General features: G+C 39.0%; 1 protein-coding gene across 3 annotated transcripts in view; it reads right to left on the bottom strand.

The window, feature by feature from the left end:
* LOC142053766 (dynein axonemal assembly factor 11-like) overlaps nucleotides 1-18,094 on the bottom strand; it is a 63,963-nt gene that overhangs the window by 29,529 nt on the left and 16,340 nt on the right. The window contains exons 1-6 of one of the 3 annotated variants that reach the window (XM_075085850.1): nucleotides 9,909-10,010; nucleotides 7,720-7,910; nucleotides 6,539-6,706; nucleotides 3,575-3,652; nucleotides 1,419-1,591; nucleotides 226-425 (exon numbers count right to left, since the gene is read on the bottom strand). In XM_075085850.1, the coding sequence (XP_074941951.1) occupies nucleotides 226-425; nucleotides 1,419-1,591; nucleotides 3,575-3,652; nucleotides 6,539-6,706; nucleotides 7,720-7,726 (626 nt within the window). In that variant the 5' untranslated portion in view covers nucleotides 7,727-7,910; nucleotides 9,909-10,010. Of the gene's footprint in view, nucleotides 1-225; nucleotides 426-1,418; nucleotides 1,592-3,574; nucleotides 3,653-6,538; nucleotides 6,707-7,719; nucleotides 7,911-9,908; nucleotides 10,013-18,094 lie in introns of those variants that run through there. The other 2 variants (XM_075085849.1, XM_075085851.1) reach the window with 2 other exon arrangements.

Below are 18,094 nucleotides of genomic sequence, written 5' to 3' on the forward strand. Positions count from 1 at the left end.
TGGAAGGGACCTCTGGGAATCATCTCGTCCAACCCCCCTGCTTGAGCAGGCACACCCAGAGCAGGGGGCACAGGAACGCGTCCAGGCGGGTTTTGAATCAACAATAAAGACAAACAAAGATATTTAAGTGGAATGATATAAACTATTTAATGAGGAAAACCAAAATTCTTAACGAAGAAAGAGAAGAATGACGTTTACTCACACACTATTGTTGCTCACTCTCACCTGTCACATCCAAGCTTAGATTCCATTTGTTTTTGCTTCTTGTCCTTTCTTTCTTGCATCCTTCTTTGAGCCTCTTCTTTTTCTCTGGCCCTTTTGAGAAGGTAAGCTTGTTCCTGTTCTCTGATTTTCTGTTTCACTTCTGGATAGTTTTGAAGTGCTTGAATCCTCTCTGAACGTTCTATTTCTTTACTATCCAAACACTTTCCAAAGGGGAAAAAAATCAATATAGATATGTGAGGTATTTTAAACATATTCAAACCAATAAATCCATTAAACCATAGGTTAATTTTGACAGATTACTTTCTGTATAAAATCAAAAATACGTCTTTCAAACTTCAATAGCACTATGGAAGTTATACTATATTAAAAAGAATTAACAGTAAGTTGCTATGCAGATCTGAAAATGGTTTTGTGTGTCTGAGAGCTCTGTTTTGCATTTTTCAGGACTTTAAGTTAGTCTTATTAGACTATGTAGTGGAGAAAGTCCCTGCAGCCATTTCTGATACTTGTCTGACCTTGATACGTCTCACAAAACTATTACAAAATTATTTCTTTAGATGTGTTAGTTTATTGCCAACCAAGTGAGCTGAATCTACTCTTAATAAGTTAAGTAAGAGTCTGTGCTTCTCCAAGGGAAATTTGTGGAAGCATATTTCAGGATTGGGACTGCTGTTTCCATGACAGGAAATCCTTACATCAGTACATCATAGCACAACACCTCAATCTCAAAGCATGTATTTACAGTTGATGCAATATAGTGCATTTTTAAATCAATTTCTATCTTTCTACTGCCTCACACTGTTGGTTTGGTACATATTGTTGGTATGGTACCAACAACCTTGTAACTTTCTGCAATCATGAAAATTATTTAAAAATGCATTGTATATATAAAACCGAATGAGAAAAAAAGCCAGAACGGTCCAGTGTATTTATTTTTTCAGAACTTTAAGGACCTCCAATGAAAATGACAGAAAAGTTAACAAATGCATGCAGTTTAGTCAAAACAACTAATTTATTACCACATTATTTACTGTAGTCACTTATTCTTCAGAATAGAATTTAATTTCCTGTGGACAGCAAGAAAAATGCTCCTAGTTTTCCTACCACAAGCATTTATTTTGTTTGGGATTAGTAAATTCAGTCAACAATGCTGGTTATTGATTTGGAAATAAATTTAATTTTTAAAATCTTACTTTTAACTGATGAAGAGTTGCCACCACAAATTGTCTATAACCTTCAAATTCAGTACATGGGTTACCCACTAGAAACAGTTCCTTCAGATGTATATTGTATCTTAGGGATTCAATACTGGATAGTTCACCAATGAAATTTGCTGTCAGGTCAAGTTTCCTCAGTTCTTCACAGCCTGTTTGAAAAGACCTTAATTCAATTTGTCCATAACATAAATGTACACGACACACACAAACACACATACACATGAACACACTTGGATGTAAAACCTTCTGCATTTGTTGTCTGTATACTAATTTCATCCTATCAGGATACACCTTTTCCAAGCCACAAGTGAAGAGTGACTCACAGCTTAAGTTTATGAGGTCATAATATTTATAGGAAGAAAAAAATCTCAATAAAATACAAAATATCAAAACTTATTTTTGGTTTTATCACTATCAAAACTTTGTGGTCAGAGCTTGTATACTACATGAGCTATTAAATGTTTCATTTTGGATAAGCTGGACTTCACGTTTAACAGTCTGATTGCCCTGATACCCCTCCTCAGCTGAGCCTTCACCATATGGTTAAAAGAGTGTCTAATTGCTTCAGGAGAGCAGGAACAATTATGGGTTTCATTTCTATGTACTGTTAATCTTAGCTAACATTAACCAAGTGTAAAGACAAGGTTTCCCTAAAATTCACCCCAAGTCAAGATGAGTTTTTCCACCCTATAGACTCAGCTATCCTTGTGAACACTTTATCACTGATTAAATTGCAAATACCAGTAAGAAAAAGTTGTTTGTTAATCAAAAACAATTAATTATAAACAGAAATTCTAAATTAGCTAACAAATTGCTCTAGGAAATCTGGATCCAAGATTCATCAGCCTCTCCTTTTACCATTATCTGTCCATGAATATAACCTTGACTCTAAGAGTAACAAAGTTTAGCTAAGAGCAAGCTCAACTTCGGTCCTCATCACTGTAATCACTTCTTTTCCTTTGCAGGTCTATTTGGCAACTATTTTATGCACAGTGGAACTGAAATGAAATAAACAACTCAAAATGATTTATTAAGGGATTTAAATAACCCAAATTTCTGCAAGGCTCACTTCCAAAGGTTCTGACTCCTAAGTAAATGACAAATCACAGTACTAAATAATGCAGCCTGATAGAGAAACTTAAAATTTACCGGCATGAAAACAGATGCAAATTTCTCAACAAATTGCCAAATATGTAATGTACTACCTATTTCTTCAACTTTTATAGATTGGTGTTTAGCCTATTTGCTTATTTTTTAATTTCTTGAATCTGATTGTAGCCTTAAAAAAGAAAACACACAAAAAACCCCAAACCAAAACAAACCAGACAAAACCCCAGCTTTTTTTATTGTTCCTTTGTGAAGGTGGGCAGTTTAAAGATTCAGCTACTGGCCTAATCAGAATCAAGACAGAGAAAGAAATCAAGTCAGAAATTATTCAAATAATATGGAAGGTGTTTATGGGTGGCTCTAAGTCTTAGATTTTGATCTTGGAAAATGCTAGATCTTTCCACAGGCTATAGTTATAGTTTGAGTTATAGTAACGGGATAAAGGATTAAACACAGATAAAACAGACAGGACTTCATGCAATGGCAGAGAAAAGAATAATCTGAAAAGCTCTTTAAAAATACCCCAGCCTGCCAATGCAACCTATGCACTGAGTAGAACCTTCTTGTGTGTGGTACCTGATTGCTAAAGCGAAGATGACTGCTGAAACACTACACAAGAGAAACTTCTTCCAGTCTGCATAGCATTAAAAAAAAATTGTGTTGCTCCAGCTAACCTGCATAAAAATTATCTTATCTTTACATTGGGGCAATACCAATTTCATGAAAAATTTGGATTCCTGCTTTGTAAAGTATTAAAGAGCAGAGCTGCCGTAGCTGGCAACTCTGGTGAGAGTATGCAACAAGCGAGTTAAAATACATTTAAGAAAGCTCAATGACAGAACTGCAGCAGTAGGAAGCTCTTGCTACAAAGAAGCGGTTTTGAAATGCTGCACACAAAAAGGCTCTTCCTGAGCATCAGCAAAGTACCTTTATTGGTGGACATAATGGTTCCACCCTCTTTTACACTAAGTCACAACTTAAGTGTTTCAATATGAAAAAGAAAAACGGTTTGTTTAAAATCTGACCTTCCAGATTTTCAATTCTTTCAATGTTGTTCAAAGCTATATTTAAATATTCCAGCTTCTTTAGTTTGCCCACATTTTCTGTAACAAAACATAGAACTGTTATTTCAGTTTCCTTCCTTGGAAAGGGCATCACCATTTTATTTGCTCACTTTACTTCAAAGAAACAATGAAGCACAACAATAGGAAGGACAAATCAGAATATGTATCAGATTATTTGGTATTAATATTTATAAAAAGACAATGCCAAAACAGTTGTCTGAAAATACATCTTAAAATAAAAAAGTAAAAAGAAATAAGGAAGGTTATAAACAATTTTTTATTACAAATCCTTAAAACATATATAATGCAAGAGGACTGGCCAAAAAACATGGCGAAACATTCCATTTGTCATGAAAATCAGAAAGAACTAGGCCATACTTAGTAAAGCTTTATGAAATTGGAGTTTTACATTCACTTATGTAGAAAAGATTGGCTCCTTCAGTATACACTTAATTTTTAAATATCTTTTATCTACAGGGTTAATACAAGAAACTTCCTCTCCTCCCTTCCCCCTTTTTAATAATTTTGCAAATAAGGATTTATATGGCTTCAGTATGAACAAAGCAAAGCCACACAACTCTCTCGCCCCTCCAGTCTGGAATCTAACCTGTATTATTTTCACCATGAACTATTGAATTTAGCAGGTTCACAATGTGTGGGGCTGTGAGAGGATGGCTAGCACCACCTCCTTTGAATACACAAAGAAGGTAAGGAGGGAATAGGGTAGCAATGACCTTCATCAGTCCTCAAAGTGTCTGAGAAATGCAAATGCCACCTGAGATACATGACACACAGGTCAGAGACATAAGTCTGAGACAAGATACATAGTTCACCAATTTCTTCCCAGTCACCAGACGTTTCAAAGATCTGACTCGAAAACCTACCCAGTGAAGCCACAAAGTTTACCTCAAACTTTAATTCACAAGCCGCACTGATTAACTGCTGTACAAACTGTCCTTGCTGAGACAAATAAAGAAATTCAAGCAGAGGGAGCTTCATCTAACCAACACAGACCATGTCTGCAGCTGAGTTAGTTGTTTAGGCTCCTCTACAATCAACAAAGAGAAAGAGGTTCTTCAAGGTGCAATTTGTCTTAAATTAGCTGTCTAGAACCAGTGAACCAAGTTATGCCCCAAATATGCCTTTTCTTCATCACTGGACATAAGGGAGTCTACAGTAACTGCCTAAGATATAGATGTCTAAAAGTTTGGTGACATGAATCCTACTGCTTGGTTTACTAAGACCTTGGAGAGATATTTTCTTCATAATTCACAAACAGATTATGAAATTGATTTCTCAGCAAGGACTTGTGCAGCTTAGGTTGGCTGCTCATTTTTCTTACAGTATTTCTGTGATGGCAGCACCTGTACACTTGAAGATGTGAGAGAGCCAATTGTTGAAGCCAAGGGTATCTTGTGGGGTTTTTTCCATTTATAGAAAAGAACTGGGGCTCAGCCATACAGTGGATGCCTTACAGCTTGCTGTCTGACTAGTCTGATCTTGAGGGCTGCATAAAGGTTTTCTTTAAGAGGAGAAAAGACACATCCCAACAGAGTCAGTATAAACCATTCGGCTTTGATATTTTGAAGTGTGTTTGGAACTGCTGTATGCTCCACAGGGACACGCTGGTATCCACTGGGAAGAATTACTTCTCAAATTCAGTACTTTGTAATACAACCCCTGCTGGAAACCTTTTGGTGACCACTTACATGTTGCCTTTTTTTTTTCTTCAATTTTTTACTAAGGCATTATCTTGGAAAGCTGTTACATTATACAAGAATATATGAAGTAGGAAGTTGGACACTTTTCCAACTCCTACAGTTAGATTAAGTTAAGATAAAAATTGAATGTCTCAGAAAGGAGATTGCTGAAAAAATCTGAGTATTCTGCTGCAATAATCTGAACAGTCATATGGTATATTGTACTAACCCAACGGAGGTATGAGTGTTGACAAAAGAACGAGATGAAGTCTTGTGCCTTATTAAGGACACAGTAACAGAGAGAAAACCAACTTATTTTAGTCCCATTTTGATGGGGCAGAGCAGCACAAAGGAGTTTCAGAAACCTTATTCTCTCTGGGATAAGATTCCTCCACTCTAAGAAATGCAGATGTTGTCAGTATAGATACTCCCTAGGAGCCCCTCCAGGGGATTTAAAGCCTTTGCCTACAAGTCCTGAGCACAGAATTTCAGCCTAAAACTAGATTTTTTGTCTTCCTTTTAAGGAATATCAAAGAAATATGCTAATATAATTCCTGAGCACTTCTGATTTTCCATTCTTCATCTACACACTCTCTGTAGAGTCCAAGCTTTTCCAGCCCAAGGCCTGATGTCGTGTCTTTCTGTAGAGAGCCTAGCAAATGTGAACCTAAACCACAAAACACAAACCATATGGAATTATATCTTCTCCTGTGGTGCAGGAAGACCACTGAGACTTCGCTGTAAAATGTCTTTATGCACAAAAGCAAGTATTTCATCTGAATGAAAATTACTTTGATGTTAACAAAAATACCATTTGTATAAAAATGGAATTTAAAAATGAGTATGAGGAGAGGCAGTCCTATGATATCAGAGTCCCTGGTATATGCTAAACCATTTGTCTCTCTGTTTGCCACAAAGACAGGATATTTAAGTTACATCTTATTTTATGAGATTTTAATCAATAAAAGGTGTTCCACACTCATATTCTAGTGACATCTATCTCAGTACTATCTTTTTCATTTAAAATCTCTCTTGCAAATTCTGAGCTTCTTAGAAATTTACTAAGGAGTCAGGGAAAGGAAACCTTGTTGGAGCAGATCCACAAAGAACTTTTCTGTAGTCACTCCCGCTATATTCCTTTAAGGTATAACACAACAGATATTTTTTCCTGATTTCAAATGTGTATAAATTCATTTAGAAAGAAACATATCCTGAAATCACTTACCAAGTTTTGGAATTAGATTATTCTGAAGATAGAGAATTTTTAAATCTCGACACCATTTGTCAAGATACTCTAGTTTTTCTATTTCCTGCTGATGTAAAGAGATTTCTTCCAGTGAAAAAATTTCACAGTTGTTATGTTCTGCACGTCTTCTAACAAGATCTTCAGTGACTGAAAGAAACATCAGATGTCATATCTCCCTTTAGACATTTTCTGCCATCTGACTTATGACCAACTTAGAAAATCATAAAAATCTTTTGTTCCACCGTACCAAATACATATCCAGAAGGAACACCAACAAAAATAAAAACTGCTAGAAAAGACATTAAGTGCCAAGTAACTTCAGCCCACTCCGCCACAGCAAACATCATTTGCAAAACACACTCACATCACCTATAACATTTAGAAAAATCCATAGGAAAACTGCTGAGTCTTCCATAAGCGTGTGATACAACCCTTGCAGAAATTAATCCAGCATCTGTTATTTTCAGCATAGTTCAGGTTGCATATTGATTCATGTAGACAAGCAATGGAGTGTTTTATGCTCTTTTAGTTCCTGATGCCAGATGTTCATAAAAAGTAAACTAGCTACAGTGTGTCATCATATTCTTCCACCAGCACAGTGTGCACAGAAATAAGCAGGATGACTGCTGCAAGTGGGAATTTTTTTTTTCTTTTTCAGTGCTTGAGGCAAAGCCATAACTAATTCATGCCTGTAAATGTTTACATTAGAATGAAATTTAATCGGGGTATTTCTTAAGCACGACCAGCTCATTAGCAGCCAGAAAAGGAGTTTCAGTGGCCGAAAGACACCAGAGACCTGGGTTCAGAGTTTCCACATAGTAATATTTAATGCTAGGCAATTTTTCAAACACTGAAAAGGTTCTGCATAATGAAGGTAAAGAAATTCTATGAGAACCAGTGCTCACTCTTGAGCTAGATGTTATTACTTTGTTTCCAGCCCACTGCACCAAAAAAGCACCAGCATTTTCCTCTCCTTGACAAGCAGTGAACTACAATGAAGTACTGATTAAAAAACTAGGGTTTTATCAAATTAGCATTAGTATTTTCATGATTGTTAATGCCAAAAAAAGACTAGCAGGCCTTTCAAAAAGACTCTGAAGAAAAATAAGTGAAAAGAAAAAATATAAATACAGAGATCTGTGAAAACAAATTGTTCCTACCACGCATTAATAAAAAAGTATTCTTTCATCACTTCTTTGTCTCAGGGAGGTTTTGTGAAATCATCCGGTTTTATGAGTAGTCCTGGAATGGCTGCACACATTCACACAGACTGGTCTGCCACAAGCTGGGTAAGCTATGTACCAATACAGCCCAAACTGGCATGTGTCGGTCCAGCTCCTCCATCTACAGCCTTTGGGAAAGAGGTGAAACTGGTTTTGTGTATCTTATATTATTTACAAATGACCAGGGTTAAATCTCCCTTCTGTTCAACAGAGTTTCATCTGACATAATTTACAGGATTATATAATGGTGATACTGAAATTGATGTAAGAGGGGATCCTGTCTGCCCATAAACCATAGTGGGAAATGTGTCTTTTTCTTTTTTTAATCCTGTTGAGCACGCTTGCTGCATCTGAACAACCATCTTCCCTTCAACAGCCCATTGAATAAACCTGATTAAATTGATAGAGAAAAAAGAAAAAAAATTACAATAATCATGACTAAATATTTTAGTTGTCACAGAAAAGATGAAAAACATTGACATTTCTAATAAGTTACTTGGCAAATCCACCAGAAATTAAAAAAAAAAGGCCTGCTTACTAACATGTTTGGTGGCAGAACTTTCAGTGCCAGTTATTTCCAGTGCAAACAGGTATTTTTGAGGAAGAAGGCAACAATATTCCATAGTCTGCATACATACACATTGGAGACATTATGCTTTATACCTTGTATAGAAAAAGAAGTCATATAAACTATTCCAGACAGTTTTATTAGTCAGATTTGCCTTTGCTGATGTAAAGAAAACTGAAGTAATTTTTGCAGTGATTATGCAAAAATGTCCACTTTCATTACCAGATGGTGTGCAAAGCAGAGACAATCATTCCCAATAGAAGCTACGGTGGAGCTTTAGAGACCTATTTTGGGGACCTGCTGAAGGGAACTCAGCGAATATTTGACATTTTGTATGCTATTTCATTTAAAAGGAACAAGGGAAACAAACTTGCAATAGAGAACAACAAATTTTAAATAAAACCTTTCCCAGGACATTGAGAAAACACATTGTAACATTACTTCTTACTGAGAAGATCATTAAACAGATTATCTGATGTGTATGCAGTGACAGAATGGACCTGAGAGATCACAGCTACTCCTGCGTTCCCATGAACATGGGAGGAAGTAAGGGATGGCATCAATCAACTGGAGATAACAACAGATCTTGAAGAGCTTCCAAAAATTACGTGTTTTACTCAAAAAGGAGCAGAATCAAAGGAAAGCATTAAAGAAATGGAAAGAATAAGCAGGTGGACAGCTGCAGGTATATCAAGAAACAGTGGGGGGACCTGCATTTCAGAAAAATGAAGCATGCAACCAGTGTTTTAAGACTCAAATTCATGTCACGCTTTTCAGGAGATGAAGCCATTCCCCTTCAGGCAGCGCCTGATCAAAGCAGGCATCTGCCAGCTTCATACAGAGAGAAAGAGTTCCTTTCCAAAGCACTCTTTTAGCCCAGCAAGGGACCGGCAGTCCAGCGATAGTACACAATCAAAGCAGATTACAGGGAAAATCACAGAGGAAGGGAATTCCTCAGTAGCTTTTTTCCTGAGTAATAGGTATGAGTGATTAGTCTTTTAGGCAATACTGCTTTACCTCTGAAAGATTATGCATTCATAAGTAATAGTTGATGCATTTTAACCTCATTTGGGGTTTTTTTACACCTCTGATAAAGCGTTTGCATCGGCTACTTCTACCTAAAGAAAAAATAAATTCCCATGTGGTGTTGAAAATTTGTAACTGCAGGGAAAGGCCAGCGCTGACAGCTCTGGGCTCAGACACGGGCCATCCTGTCACGCATCTCAGGGGGCTGCCCCTCACACGAGGGGTCCCTGCCAGGGCCACCCCGCTGCCGGGCCTCTCCAGGGCTGTTTCGGGAGGCAAGCGCACCCCTGTGCTGTGCTTGGTGAAGTAAACCGGGTTGTTATTACCAGGGAGGAGGGAGCCCAGACAATCAAGCAGGGTGGGGAGAGCAAGGGAGGCGGGAGGGCAGAAGGGCTGCCGGGGACGTACAGGGATGTGGGGAAGGGGGACAAGCGTGGGGAGAGGGAACATGGCGGCCAGGGAGTGGGGCACGTCCTGGGGAAGAGGAGAGGGGCCCGGGGCGGGGGGGAAAGGGGCTCCCGGCGACACTCACTCCGCACCATGGCCGCCCCTCAGCTTCCCGCCGCCGCCACCGCCGCCATGAGAGGCCGCCGCCGCGCTGCCATGGCACCGGGGCGGGGCGGCGGCTGCGGGCGCTGCTGTGGGCCGGCTCCCCGCCCCGGGCCCTCGCCCCCGGGAGCTCGCCCCCGGCCGCCCGTCAGCTTTGGTGCCTATCCAGTATGTGCTTTGGCGGCTCCTTTTGCGGGCACCCAGAAGCGCCTGTGTGCCTGCCCAAGAAGCAAAATGGCTTTTAAATAATCCAGAAGTAAGGTCTTTACTATTTGGGCTGCTCCTGACCCCTTCCTTTGGCTGGAAAATAACAAATGCCTCTTCCTCAGGCATATATCTTTCATCTATCATTTCATGATGCTTTTGTCCTCCTCCTGTTTATTCATCAACTTGTTGGCATAATGCATTTTGGGCTGAACGCATGTTTTCTGTTGTCTACAGAACCAGCCTGTTCCCGTGATTCACAGAATCACGTAAAAGGATTTAGGTTGGAAAAGACCTTTAAGATCATCAAGTCCAATCACTAACCTAGCACTGCCAAGTCCACCACTAAACCACATCCCTAAGCGCCACATCTACATGTCTTTTAAATACCTCCAGGGATGGTGACTCTACCACTTCCTTGGGCAGCCTGGTCCTTTCAGTGAAGACATTTTTCCTAATACCCAATCTAAACCTCCCCTGGTGCAGCTTGAGGCCATTTCCTCTCGTCCTATCAGAGAACTTGGGAGAAGAGACCAACCCCCACCTCACTACAGCCTCCTTTCAGGTAGTTGTAGAGAGCGATAAGGTCTCCCCTCAGTCTCCTCTTCTCCAGGATAAACAACCCCAACTCCCTCAGCCGCTCCTCACCACACCTGCTCTCCAGGCCCTTCACCAGCTTCGTTGCCCTCCTCTGGACACGCTCCAGCAAACCAATGTCCTTCTTGTACTGAAGGGCCCAAAACTGAACACAGTATTTGAGGTGCAGCCTCACCAGTGCTGAGCACAGGGGCACAATCACTACCCTGCTCCTGCTGGCCACACTATTCCTGATACAAGCCAGGATGCTGTTGGCCTTCTTGGCCACCTGGGCACACTGCTGGCTCATGTTCAGCTGGCTGTCAACCAACACCCCCAGGTCCTTTCAAGGACATTTCCTCACAGGGAATGCTTCTGTCCTCCACCTTTTACCTGGGAGATTCTCTCAGCAGGTTGCCACCTCAAAATATCTCTTACCATTATATTTAACTCATAGATCTGGTCAAATAACAGCCAGAGAATTGTCGTGTTGTAGACATGGATATTATGCCCTCCTGCAGGTTTCTGTAGACTCTTTCCTGCCATTACTGTTCTATAATTTCACTCTTGGTGAAGTTACCTTCTAACAAAGCTAATGAGTAAGAGTTATGGCTAGAGGCCTCAGGCGGCTGCTCAGACAGCTACAGAAATTCTCATGTCTAACATTTTCTATTTTGTAGCATTGCTTCACATACTTGATTAAGTTCCCAACTGCCAAAGTTATGGCACCTTAAACCTCAAAGAAACTGGATGGGACTACACATATCAAAACATCACTAATGAGCTTTACAGAGTCCTTCATCTTATCCCAATCTGGTGGCCACCAGTTTGATTTCAGTCCAATTCAGCAGCAAGAGAAGTATTCTGACACAGTGTACATTTGATCACAAGATAATAAAGTTTATTTCATGCTTAGATTTAAGCTCATATTTTCCTCTTTGTAAGTTCATATATACTGTTCATTGCCACATCATGCCTTGATCATAACCTTGTAACAGCCCTCATCAATGGCTCCAAAATTTCACCTACAGAACATGAACTGGCACAATTATCACTGGATCAAAGCAGAAATATCAGGAAAGTCAGTATGTGTTTCATACCTCTTTGCTAACACAGGTCTTCATTAACCTAAAAGCATAATCAAACCTAAAGGTCATCTTCTACTAACAGGAATTTCCCATACAAGTTTAGGTTAGGCTGTAGGATTTTTTCTAAATGATCAAATTAATTTATTGTCATTTAGCTCCCCACATGGAACTCCCCACAGCCACTCTGCAATTTTGTAACTGTATTGCTATTTAAAGGATAGGAGAAAGGAGGTGTCATTGAGTTAAAGCTAGTAGGTTTTGTGGAGATAACACGGCACAAAGGACCAGAAGTAGTTACTGCAGGCTAGTTTGACTCCCTAACACTTGTCCTGGCCTGCCTGACTGGGTAGGTAACAAACCCACGCTGAGGACAGGGATGTTTACCCAGCTGGTTGGTCGGCACCTCCGTGCGGCCCATGGCCACTCTGCAGAGCCACAGAGACTGAGGAAGGGCTACTGGCAAGGCCTTCCACTGCCTACCTGTTTATTTCACATTAAATTGCAGGCCCCTTCCAACAGTCACTTTAATAGCTGCACCTTTTCCTAGGACTATTAATTTTTTACTTGAAAGCATAGCTCATAATCAACCTAAACAATTTCAAGAAGAAGAAGAAGAAAATCCTTATTCTTTCTGTGACCAGTATTTTAAATACTGTGCCTACATTGTAATGCACAGAAATACCTATGTTATTTCGTTATACAAAAAACATGGGGTTGTTTCATCCCTTTTGCAGAGATTCTATCCAGTAGTTCTGAATAAAGAAATACAAAATCTGCAATAAATTAAACTGCAATATACTAAGGTGTGGTGTGTTGACCTTGGCTCCCTGCCAGGTGCCCACCCAGCAACTGTCTCACTCCCCCTCCTCAACAGGACAGAGGGAGAAAATACGGCAAAAAGCTCATGAATCGATATGAGGACAGAGAGGTCACACAGCAATTACCATCATGGGCAAAACAGACTTGTCTCGGGGAAATTAATTTAATTTATTGCCAATTAAACAGAGCAGGATAATGAGAAATAATAACAAATTAAAAAGACCTTCCCCTGACCCCTCCCTTCCTCCCAGCTCAACTTCACTCCAAACTCCTGTACCTGTATGTCCTGATCTAAACTGCAGTTTGTTATAATGAGTAGTTATGTAGGTCCCGGTTTGGCAAATTTAGTTAAGCTGTAGGACTCCGTGTTGGAGCAGGTAACTTCTCACTTGTGATGAGCATAAAAGAGGCATTCTCTGAATCCTAGTGACCGAAAAGCTCTCAGAGTCTATTTGTTTCCCCCTTGTGAAGAACAGCTTTGTTCATGACTCAGGGCTAAACTATTCAGGAAGTCAGAAAGCAGTATTTTGGAGCATGCGTTTGCAACACGCTAGTCCTAACCTGGTGGCCTTCATTTAACTGGGACTAGTGACATAGTAGCAAAGTGTAACATACCATCCTTGACTACCTGAGGCGGTGCGCTAAGACCCTTCCTTGGGCACTCAAAATCGGAGACTGTTGCTGCAATATGGCTCTCCAAGTTGTGCCTTGTTGTTTCTAACTTCCAATGTACTCAACGCAAAGGCTGAGAGGTCTGCCAGAATGTCTTGTTGCCCTTGGGACACGCTGAACTCCTGAACCCTGACACGGTTTCAGAAACAAACAATACCCTTCTGAGCTTCACTTTCACCACATAAAAATTCAGATAAGCCCAAACGTTTTTATTCTTCAAAGCATTTTAGATTGTACACACTGAGAAGAATTTTCTGCTGTGTAAAAAGTGAAAGAACGGTGATTCATAAAGCCAGCACACACATAGGTGCTTTCAGCATGGAGCCTGTGTACGAGGTGCTCTTACGTTTCATGCAACAAAATGTTTGAAGCTCGTACAACATCAACACAATATACCTATCCAAAATTTAATGTAACTTGCAAGTTCGGTGATGTACAACCTCTCAAGAGACTTTCATATTAATTTATTATTTTCAAACGAAATACAAATTTTCTATTTACATACATTGACCTTGTTGTGTTCATTATTTTCATGCAGCTATTTTTTTACTCAGATTATGTACTAAGTGCTTTAAGTAGCATGAGCCCGAATTCTTAGCTTAAAGCAATGTACATGACAATATAATGAGCCACATTACAAACAAGAGAATAGAGTTGCAGAGAAAGAAGGCTCCCATCTGGCATGCCTTCCCCGAAGAAATACACTTTACCACTCTAATAAATTACAAGTTTATTTGTTAAATGTGTAAAACAATGCAATATAAGTCTGTGTCATGACAAAAAACAGCTTTATACCATTATTATTGCAGTGCATCATAAGTATTTTGAATATGTGTGCACTCCATCAGTATATACTCATGTAAGGTGCTACAGCCCTAGCAAATTGATGTCCACAGACAAGTCTTAGCTGTCAAAATGCTGCAGGTCAGAGTCTTAGCTGGAGGAAATCAGCCGATTGATACCCTCTCAGAATCTGAACATATGTCTTTCTATTTACTTCCTGTTAAAGTATTATTATTGGTTTTGGTTTTGTTGTTGTTGTTTCTACTATTATTTTTGTTATCGTTGCTGTTATTATTATTATTATCATTATTATTATTACAACCTGTGGTGGTAACAGCTACTTAGCAACTGTAATAAAATGAGGCTTTCATTCTTCACACCAAAGTACCAATAAATCCTCCCCCAAAGAGCACACAATCTACAGGCCAGGACATAAGCTTACAGATAAAAAATTCATTGGAATATATGCAATTGCTAATAATAATCTTCATTAGTGACAACCCCCTCAAACACAGAATGAAATACAAACAGGAACAACTTTGCTGATATGTAAATGCCAGAGATCAGGAAAAAAAAAGAAGCATGAGAAACCTTAAAAAAGAAATAATATAAAACGAAGTAACAGTTCTGTTCAGTGTATATTAAAAGGTGCAAAGAGATTTACAAAACACTGCAGCTAATTCATAAAAAAATACAAAAAAATACATCAATGAGCGGATTCTGCAGAACTGAACTAAATGGCCGTACCTGTGTCCTGTACCAGCGCGTACCAGGTTTATCCCATATCACTGAACTCGGAAATGTTGATCTTTGAATGGTTTCACTTCTATGAGTAATGCTTTCAGGATAAACAGACTTGCTCGCAGACTAGGAACATTATAAGCTAAGGGATGCCATAAATATTATCATCGTGCTTGCTACTGTTCCCTTCAACACGAACATTCACACTGTGAAGCACTGTGTGATACATACTCAAGAATGGCCCTGAAATTCAGCTGAACGCAGCAAGAAATGAAAGAGTGTAATACCGGGTGAAGTGACAACAAAATTATAGTAGTGGAAGGTATGAGATAATGTACAGGGGGTTATAAATCCATATCTTGAAATTCTTTGATTCGCTTTTTCTAAAGAAGGTGCTATATTAAAGGAGAGTAAAAGTGTAATCACTGAGGACAGAAACATAAAATTCTAGTAGTCCTCTCTGTTTGTAGATGCATCAGTTAATCATTAACCAACAAGAGGTTTTACTTTGCTAGAATTACAGTTCACGATTACCCTAAGCTTGATCCTTTAGTTAACAGAAGCTGCACATACTGATTTCCTTTGGAAGTCTGGATTTCAACACTTAGGTTAGAAAATGTTGTCTTCAGTTTTTCATCAGACAGATCCTGGCTTCAATTTTTCATCCAACAGGACTGAACATATTATTGTGCCTCTTTCCAGAGAAACAATACAAGGCTTGCTTTTATGCTCATTGGAATATACAGAAGGCAACCGCCAAAGCCAACCACTCTGGTAACTGAATAGAACTTTGTTAATTCAGTGTTAATGAATATCATAGAGGGCAGATCTTAACAGATCCCCAGCATCTTAATTTTAGCCCTCAAACTCCAGTTGCCAGATTATCCCAGAACTTCCTTCTCTCCAGTTCAGAACAATTCTAACTTACAGTTTATATTTATTCAGACAGATTATAGCAATTCATTTTAGACAAAACCTTTGGCAAGCTGAATCAGCTTTTTCTTCACTTTACAGAGAAGTAACTAGTTTACAGTGGACTCACTTTTTGTGTAGTTTTGAGCATAATTGCTTTGATGACTGCAGGATAATTGCAGTTTTAGGATGTCATTTTCCAGACTATTCTTCCAGGAGATTATTTAAACACTAAAGACTTTTATAATCCTTTAGTTTAAAAAGTGCATTTAGTAAAGGACCTGTTATAACTAGCAATAAAATAAGTAACACAAAATATTTATACATATGACACAATGATATTAACTCTCAGTTGTCTCCATAGTTAAAGTAGATATTGAAGCAGAATTATTTAATACTGACAAAATTATTCAAGTGTATTAACTACAAGTAAATATGATGATGAGCATGATAACTACTATTATAGTTACGTAATACATCAGTGTTATGACAAACATTCTGCTGTCACTATTTATTGAAAGTATAAAACCTGGTCTTGTTACATCAGATGTTCTGACATCACACAGAGTCAATTTAATGCACTGGGCAAAAGTAAATTACTATGCAAAGTTGGTAATTTGGGTGAAATTTCCCTCTTTGAGGTCTTAATGCTGAGCTATTGATGCTTATCTTTAAAATATAACCTGCATATATTTACACTGTGAAAGGGAAATGTACATTTTAACTTCAAGTACCCTTTTCCTCATTGCATCACTTGTTTGGATTTTTGATGCTAGAAATACAGCTATAACCTGCTTGAACTTGGCTTAGACCCAGAGCTGGACACAGGGGTGTTTCAGTTTTGTCGATTCTTTCTTCCACCAGAACTTTTCATTTGGGCACTTCCGCTGCAGAGTTTTCAAATCCCCATCGTTATGCCTGCCGGCCTGATTACACCCCATGGGCAGACCTAGCCCTTCCGTAGGCAGCATTTCATGTCTGATTTAGCAGCTGGGGCTGTGCTAGCATTGCTTTTAGCACGGCAGGGGACAGGTAGACTTCAAGCAGCACTAGTTATAGAATGATTTGGTGGGCAATAGCATCCTTAGTCATTACCATCACTGTGTTGCATGGGAAGATGAAATCCATGCTGTCCTAGCTAAACTGGCATACAGGGAGATATTTTAAGATGCAGATTATTAAAAGCTTGGAGTCACAAGATAACAGTTTTTGATTACCCACAGGTTTTATGTGTAGTTTAGTCTCTGTTGTAGAAAAGATCCAAGCTGAAAAATAGGGCTCAGTGTTTCCAAAGTGAAGATAATACCTGCAGGTGTCATATTTTATTACGTGAATCCAGGTAATTCAGACTCATCACTGGTTCCCCACATCCCGATTCCTGGTTTTCTGAAGACTGCTTTCCTTCCAATAATATTTCTTCCTTCCTATTTTTTCTCTTTTCTTAATGCACAACGTAAAGGCCAGAAGGCAGTGCATACACATGATACAATAAAGCGTCTGAAATACATTCCTGCATGTATTCAGCCACTGTCCAAATCCATTACATTTGACAGCATGTTGTTACAAGAAATTAATATCTAAAGTATTGGAAGACATCAGCTGTTTACTAAAAACTGGATGGGAATTGCAAAAGACTATTTACCATCAATTTCCTATCAAAATGCTTGTAAGGCCCCACGCTTGTAGGACTTCATTGGCATAAGATACTAAAGGTGCAGCAATCGTTTTGCATGACTGCTTTCAGACAGTCACCAAGAAATACGGCCTCACCCACAGTTTGTCCAGAATAAAAATAAAGATAAAATGAATTGTATTTTGAAGGAAGAATACTAACAATTCTGTTATTTTTTTTCCACAGTGACACATATAATGGTAGCCATAAGGAGGTATCCAGTAGTTTGATGCTGAAGATCAGAGGAAAACAAATTTGAGGAGGAGGAAAAATGAAAACCATTAGTGAACACATTTTGAAATCTACAGAACTAACTACTCTGCCTCTAAGTTTTTATAAAAGACAAGAGACAACCTTGTTTTGAAATGACGGAGGTCCTGTCTCACAGGAGCCTGAGTCAGTCTGTATTTACTTTACTCCTACCAGGCAACAAGTCCCAAATTCTCCACGCCGTCCTGTAGTACCTGCTTTGGTTAATATTGGAACTGGCCTTCAAAATCAGAGTCAGCTTTAAAGGTCTAGTATTGAGCCCTTACATAAACAGTTCTACTGACTTTAAGAAGTACCATATCTACGCCCACTTCTTGGCACACCAGATGAGGAGGATGTGTTTTTGATCGTAGGCTTTAGAAAGTCTGCAAAGTGATCAAATGCCTGCACACTGTTCTAAAATGCTTTGTTCTCTGGATGAACATCCTCTTT

Source organism: Phalacrocorax aristotelis, chromosome 2, assembly GCF_949628215.1.
Source record: "Phalacrocorax aristotelis chromosome 2, bGulAri2.1, whole genome shotgun sequence".
Taxonomy (NCBI): domain Eukaryota; kingdom Metazoa; phylum Chordata; class Aves; order Suliformes; family Phalacrocoracidae; genus Phalacrocorax; species Phalacrocorax aristotelis.